The sequence below is a fragment of the Poecilia formosa genome, unplaced genomic scaffold, assembly GCF_000485575.1.
Source record: "Poecilia formosa unplaced genomic scaffold, Poecilia_formosa-5.1.2 Scaffold168, whole genome shotgun sequence".
NCBI lineage: Eukaryota > Metazoa > Chordata > Actinopteri > Cyprinodontiformes > Poeciliidae > Poecilia > Poecilia formosa.
Window position 1 is genome coordinate 80,897 of NW_006800107.1, and position 7,422 is coordinate 88,318.

General features: G+C 36.7%; 1 protein-coding gene across 1 annotated transcript in view; it reads left to right on the forward strand.

The window, feature by feature from the left end:
- Nucleotides 1-7,422, forward strand: part of LOC103146809 (probable serine/threonine-protein kinase kinX) — a 26,198-nt gene that overhangs the window by 10,410 nt on the left and 8,366 nt on the right. Inside the window, exons 9-19 of the mRNA XM_016677850.1 lie at nt 194-1,195; nt 1,887-2,000; nt 2,229-2,429; nt 2,512-2,574; nt 3,836-3,874; nt 4,092-4,136; nt 4,210-4,278; nt 4,410-4,445; nt 4,530-4,577; nt 5,827-5,880; nt 5,994-6,041. Of these exons, the coding sequence (XP_016533336.1) occupies nt 194-1,195; nt 1,887-2,000; nt 2,229-2,429; nt 2,512-2,574; nt 3,836-3,874; nt 4,092-4,136; nt 4,210-4,278; nt 4,410-4,445; nt 4,530-4,577; nt 5,827-5,880; nt 5,994-6,041 (1,719 nt within the window). The remainder of the gene's footprint in view (nt 1-193; nt 1,196-1,886; nt 2,001-2,228; nt 2,430-2,511; nt 2,575-3,835; nt 3,875-4,091; nt 4,137-4,209; nt 4,279-4,409; nt 4,446-4,529; nt 4,578-5,826; nt 5,881-5,993; nt 6,042-7,422) is intronic.

Below are 7,422 nucleotides of genomic sequence, written 5' to 3' on the forward strand. Positions count from 1 at the left end.
AAAGAAGCTGCAGCTGCTGATGAAGAGGATGAAGAAGCTGCAGCTGCTGATGAAGAGGAGGATGATGATGAAAAAGAAGCTGCAGCTGCTGATGAAGAGGATGAAGAAGCTGCAGCTGCTGATGAAGAGGATGATGATGATGAAAAAGAAGCTGCAGCTGCTGATGAAGAGGAGGATGATGATGAAAAAGAAGCTGCAGCTGGTGATGAAGAGAAGGATGATGAAGAAGAAGCTGCAGCTGCTGATGAAGAGGAGGAGGCCTCTGATGAAGAGGAGGAGGCATCTCCTGAACCCGTTTCCACCTCAGACGATGAAGAGGCGTCTCTGTCTCCTGATTCCGATGGCGACGTTCCTGTTGTTGTCATAGACAGCGATGAAGACTCGCCTGACGATGATGACGATGTCAAAGATGAAGATGACAGCAGTGACGATGCGTTTGTGGATTCCTCAGAAATCAGTGACTCAGCACTTCTGTCCAGTGAGGAAGATGATGAAGATGACAGACTAGCAGCGACGTCAGACAGCGATGATGTCATCGCAGAGGACACTGAGGAAGACTTGGATCTAGATCTTCCTCACATAGCAGTTTCTAGTGATGAAGAGGAAGATTTTAAAGTTAAAGATGAAGAAGATCTTTCTCCTCTACCACCTGTCGATGATGGTGATGATGATGACGAAATAAAGGTTTCTGAGGAAGATGAAGATGATCTGGACCAATCAGACGACGTTTCTGTGGCTTCCTCTGAACTGTTTGCAGATGATGAAGATGAAGGTAAAGATGAAGACCTTGATAAGGACGACCTCATCGACCTTCAGGTTGATGAAGATGAAGAAGATCTTGACAAACCTTTAGAGGAGGAAGAAAAAGAAGCAGCAGAGGAGGAAGAGGAAGAGGAAGAGGCGGACATTCTTCCTTTGGTCAGCTCAGACAGTGGAGTGTTGGGAGACGAAGATGACGACGATGATGAAGATCTTGATGAAGAATCTCTGAGTGATGATGAAGATGAAACAGAGGAAGACGATGTTGAGACGAGCTTCGATGATGAAGAGGAGAAAGAAGTGATAGAAACACTGGTTGGCACTGAGGAAGACATTGATGAAGCCGAGGATGACGAAGGTGAAGGTGAAGATGAGGAAGATGATGATGAGGAAGATGAGGAAGATGATGATGGACTTGATGACATCCTGTTCTCAGGTGAGGACAAACTTTCATTTTCTCCATTTTTTAAATCAAAGTATTCAAAAGTTTGACCGTAGATTCACAGTTTTTGGGCAAAACTTCACAAAATGACAGCAATAAAATATAAACACTGAAATTTATAGAATTAAAAAACAAAGAAATTATTTCAAAGTGTTTATTTCTATTCATTTATGTTTTCTGCTAGAACTTAAAAAAATTATAATGTTGCATGAGACCAAATATAATAAATTTACGCCTTGCTGGGCTTAAACTTTTAAATGTGCTGCAGTTATGTCTGTTGCTCTATGGTACTTTTTTCTTCCACTCAACTTTTCCTTATGCAGAATTATGCAAACTGGTTTTCTTTCTTTTTTTTTTGTTTCTTCTGAGAAACTAAGCTATATATTTTCATTGGCTGTAAGCCATAATTATGAAAAGTTATCAGTCTGTTTAACAAATCCAAGGAAATAAACGTGTAACTGAGGCTCATGAAGCTGCATGTGCAAATATATTTAAACGTCTGAAACCAGATTTAATTCAGCCACAGTCATGTCAGTCTTAAAGTTAACATGCATATAGAAATTCTATTAAAAATAGAATTTCATTAAATAAAAGTCATTAAATAAATATTTAATGACATTTGATCATTTACAGTACCTAAAATTAACTAATTAATTTTAATGACTATTGTACTTTATAATTGAAGCCGCCATTGCAGCAGCGCTCACTGGCCAGGAGGAGGCAGCAAAGACCGCTGTAGCTGATGAAGAGGCTGAAGCTGATGAAGACAAGGCGGAGGAAGATGAAACGGAAGAAGCTGGTAAGTATCAGCTATAAATTATATGGAAAACTGTGTCTTTATTTTAGATTTTGAAGAGCAATGTAATCACTTAATGAGAGATAAAGACACAAATAAAAACATAATTCATATTTTAAATAATTTTACAGATTAAATCTGCACTAGAACTTCTGACGGCTCTTAAGAAGATCTCAATGTTTTTTAGTTTGTTTGTTTATAAGTGTTAGTGTTTTGTTTGGTTCCCATCAGAGACCAGCCAACCTGCTCCTCCCAAGGAGAAAGATGAAGAAGAAGCTGAAGAACCTGTTTCTAAGCCTCAGAAATCCATCGACAAATCCGAAGATAAGGAAGAGGAGTACGATGAAGATGGAGACGAAGAAAAGGCCACAGTAGATGTGATTAAACCTGTGCCTGAGCCAGAGGAGGAAACACCCAAAACAGAACCAGCAGGTTAGAAACTGAGCCTGAGGAGGTGAGTTTTTACCTTATTTGTTTTTGTGTAACTTTAATTTTTGTGCTTTGTGATTTTCAGAGTGTCCCTGCATGCACTCTGCAAAGACGAAAGAGACTGTTACCAAGACTGCAGATAAAAAAGGTTTGTTTGTGTTCATGGTTAATTCATATACAAAACCGACACACCCTGTGGAAAAATGCATCTTTGATTTTCTCAGTTTAAACTTGAGCAGCTGAATTTAATCACAAGTGAAGAGGAGTATCCTCTTTATTTGTGCAGTGCCTTGGAAAACGTATTTATACCTCTTGCACTTTGAATACCCCAAAGTCGAGTATAAGTTTGTAGCTGGACAAAAATGCAGGCAGTAGAATGGGATTGCTATTTAATTATATATTAATGAAGGTTAAGAGAAAATAACGAGATGATGAGAAAAATATGGAAGAAACGAAATGCAACAGAGTCGGTGGAAAACAACTGCTGAATCTCCATTGACCATAAAATTAAGCAAATTTGAATTACGAAAATAAATTTGCTTAATACCCCGCCTCTCGCCCGGAACGTTAGCTGGAGATAGGCACCAGCACCCCTCCCGACCCCACTGAGGGACAAGGGTGTTCAGAAAATGGATGGATGGATGGATGGAAATTTGCTTAATGGAAACACACCAATTTTTTAATAAAAGATTTTTGTACTAAGATGGCATCGTCTTTCAGCTGGATCAAAATCAGTGTTTTTTGCAAAATTGCAATCCAAACACTTTTTTCACATCACACAAGTCACATGATCAACAACCTGATGTTGCTACTGGTGGAAAAAATGAAGAAGACAGGAAGGGATACGAGGATGTTTGCAAATTACCCATTGCATGAACAAACTTAGTGATTTTAATCACATTTCTTATGTAATGGAAACACTACAATTGCAAAATTGTGGGGTTTTTTTTATTACTAAGAAATAAAAGTTTTGTGCACATTTGTAACTGAAACTCAGCTGATGAGAACTGAAGAGCTCACCTAGTAGGAAAAATGACAAAAGAGACAGAAGAGCTAATCATAGGTGAGTGGATGCAGCTGAATGGCAGACTGAGGATGAGGTGAAAAATAAACAAAGAAAAGAGAATAGAAGGAGAAAGGAACCCTTAACCTAATACAACCAATAAACAGAAAGAAATAGTAATCTAACAAAACAAATCCAAACAATGAGAATAAACAAACTAACATAAAATGGAAAGATAGAACAAAGAATAAAGAAATGAACAAGACAGAAAATAAAATACATTTACATTTGTGGTTGTATAATAAAGTATTAAAAAGTTCAAGAAGTATGAATATATTTACAAATCAGAATTCATAACCTCTATTTTTGATATTTTTAGGATTATAATTTAGTGTTTATCTGTTAGATGCTCCCAGGAGGGTGTCGGCTGTGCGACGGAAAAAAGGTAATTCTAAAAAAAATATAACTTTATTTTAATAAACAACCAAATCTTTCCAAGTACAACAAAATAGTTTTCTAACTTATAAAAGTAAAACTTATAACTTTTACTTTATAAAAGTTATAAACTTCCTTAAAGTTTATAACTTTAAGGAATTATGATGCATTGAAAAATATGTTGAAAATCCATTATTCCTGTTCATTTATTTGTGTTTTACTTTAAGAACAGGAAGCTGTGAAGAAGACAGATGAAAAGCCAAGAAGACAAGGTAATACCAAACACTGTTATATATGTATTGTCTAGGCATAATTACTTCAACTACGTTCCGATGTTTGGTCCAGCTCTTCCTAGATTTCCAGCTCTGGAGCCAAAAGCCAAGAGAATCCGAAGATTAGCTCCTCTTCTGAAAGGTATCCAGAAAATGTGAACGTCTCAGCATTCATGCACACTTATCGATAAATTAGTGCCAGACAGCAGTGAAATTATTTTAATCCATTGATGAAAATACTGAAAATATTAATATGAATTTTATTTTATAAAGCTAAGATTAAACAGAAGAGCAAGATGTCAAAAACAGGTAAGCAAGTCAAATACACAACGTTTTCACAAAAGAGGGGATATTAATTTTTTCCCCCTTCGTTGGACTATTTTTTATCACCAGTGATGGAGACCAAGCAACAGGAAGAGACCACAGAGTCTGCACAGGAAGGTAAGCAAAAAATTATATTCTTTTTTCCTCTTTTGTTTTCTAATTAATATATCAAGTTAAAAAAAACACAAATTACATTGTTCTCTTAATTTTGTGGCTACAGATTTAGTTTAGTTTTTTTTTATTTTGTTGATTTTCTAGTCCTTATTAAAAGCTCAAACAGCCTAAACACATTTGCAAACCCCTGCTCTTAACTGAAAAACTTCATAATCACACCATTCAAGGATTTTGAGGAAATGATTCAATGTTTATAAAAAACAAACATAAAAACAGATCAAGATTAAATATAAGAACATTTTCCAGTATCCGGTAAAGGTTGACTACAATGTACAACTGATTTGTTCTGATTTAAACCCTTAATTAGCTTTAACTTTCTGTTTGAGTTGTGATGCTTTTATTTTGAAGCGCCACCTTCCTACGCAACGGCAGCTTAACGGCAATCAAAAGAAAGAAGAGAAGTTGAACCGTAGATTATAAAATGTATCTTGTTATTCGCAGCTCCTTGACAAAGGCAAAAGGTATTTATGATGCAAATAATTATATGTTTTAAATATTGTGTGACAATCATTGACAAAAAACATTGGTTTATGATCGACATATAGCGGCCTGAACAGGACTAGCTAAACCTGCTCTGGGTAAGGCTAGCTGCATACAATGAATCACCATGGTAACCAGTAACCGCTACTGCTTCGGTGCTGGGATATCCGGACAATACAGATGTTCTGTCTGTGAAACAGTCTTCTGCTGAAATGTAACTTTGCTTGGTGCATAAAATTAAACAAACAAACAAAAAAAATTCTTCGGTCAGCTAAAGAAGCAAAGACAAGGAAAAGAAAACTATGTTTACATTTCAAATTTGAAATTTTGAATGTCAGCAGTTAGCATACAGCCTCAAATATTTCTTGCAGCATAACTAAGATTATCCATTTCATTATCTACAATTGTAACACAAAGCATTATTATTGAGCTAGTTTAAGAATCTGATGTACACACAAGTGGTAGATCTTCAAACATACAAATTACATATGTACATAAGATGTGTTTTTGACTTCTATTTGGCAGCATATGTTAAAAGAACTTAGGTGATGTATTTGGAAAAATACAGTCACACATACATTTTGACCTTCTGTATAAAAGAAAAAAAAGCAACTGACCTGAAATGATATATTAACTTCTATCCTGCCTATTTGACTCCAGCTAGTTTGGATTACATGAGGAAACTTTAATATGCATTTCATTTTTGCTGCAGTCAGTCCCTGCAGACCTGCTCCAGTTTACTGCCCGGCCCCCCCAGGATGGTACGGTAGGTCACCCTCTAATAATAACATACATGAAATGGCTAAAAATCTGTAAAAGATGGTTTGCATCATAATTTAAGTAAGCCATCCATTTGCTGAAATTGTCTCTATTTTTCAGTTCATCACATCGTCACAGACAATCCGTACCCTCCTCCAACCATGTCAGGTATTCACACTGATGTGGGATCAACTCTGATCTGATATTTTTATTATAAAGTTTATTTGATAGGGACAGACGCACATCGACATAGACAAACTGAATAAAACAGCAGTCCCATGTTTGCATCATGGTGCAGTAGCAACATCTCATTCGCAACAACTGGCCCCAAGTGGGCCTTTTAAAAAAAAAACCCAAAAAATGAAAGGAAAAACAATTAAAAAAACAAAAAAAAAAGGTAAAAAAAAAAAAAAAGGAAAAAAACAAAAAAGGGGAAAAGTCCGGTTTTGAAAAAAACAAAAGTTTGGTTGAATTTTGAAAGTACTAAAGCTGGGTACAGACTTTAAATAAACAGGAAGTGAGTTCCAAACTGCAGATCATCTCACAGACAGAGCACTTTGAGTAAAAGTGGTTCTTCAAAAGGGGACCTTACAATTTCCATCCAAAGCTGCTCTGGTAGATCTGGTATTGCCCTGCAGTCTCTGCATACAATCGCTTAATGGTGTAGGTGCAAGTCCATTTAAACACTTAAAAATCAATTTTAATACATCACCGAAAGCGAGGACTTCCCCTCCTTGCAGTCCATCAGCTGCATCATCCCCCGTCGTTCCCTTCGCCCCCCGTCAGTTCACGTCTGTTTCCGGGCGACATTTCAACTGCAGCTCTGTGAAGGCGTGGCAGATGCAGCAGCCCGTTTGCCGTTTACGCAAACAGAGGGAGCCTCAGGCCTTCCTCTGAGGCAGATTATATCGATGGGTTGGTCCAAATGGCTTTCCACTTGGACCTGCTTCCTTCAAGGACGTCTCCAGCTGGCACTCACTGAGAGCGTCTTTAATCTGCGACTATAATAATAGTAACAATAATAATAATGGAGGAAGGTGGGTTGTGATCTGAGAGAGGAATTCAAATGATAAGTGATTTATAAATGATTTATAATTTAGAGAATTTGTAAAATCCAAAATGCCAAATTTAACCAAAATGTGACAGTGATGGAATCTAATCGGCTTTTGATATAAAACCTTTAAGGCCCGATTATAGAGACTTGCTAATGGTTTGAGTACAGTTTGATTAGTCTGAGACCAGACAGTAGCTCCGTAGGTAAAATGTGAGGATCAGTGAGCTCAAAAACATCTCTGCACAGTAAAGTGTCAAACAATGTCTAATAATTTTAAAACAATTTATTTTCGATCTAACAGTTTTGCAGATTGTATCAACATGGCTCCTAAAATTTAACTGAGCATCCAGAATTATTCCTAAATGTTTTTCTTGTGATACTTGTTCAATAGGGTCCCCATTGATCTGATGGGGATCAGATCAGATCAGATGTTCAAGGACTGTAATGATGTTTTCTTGATTGAAAAGAAAATGCGCTTTGTTTTCTTTGTATTGA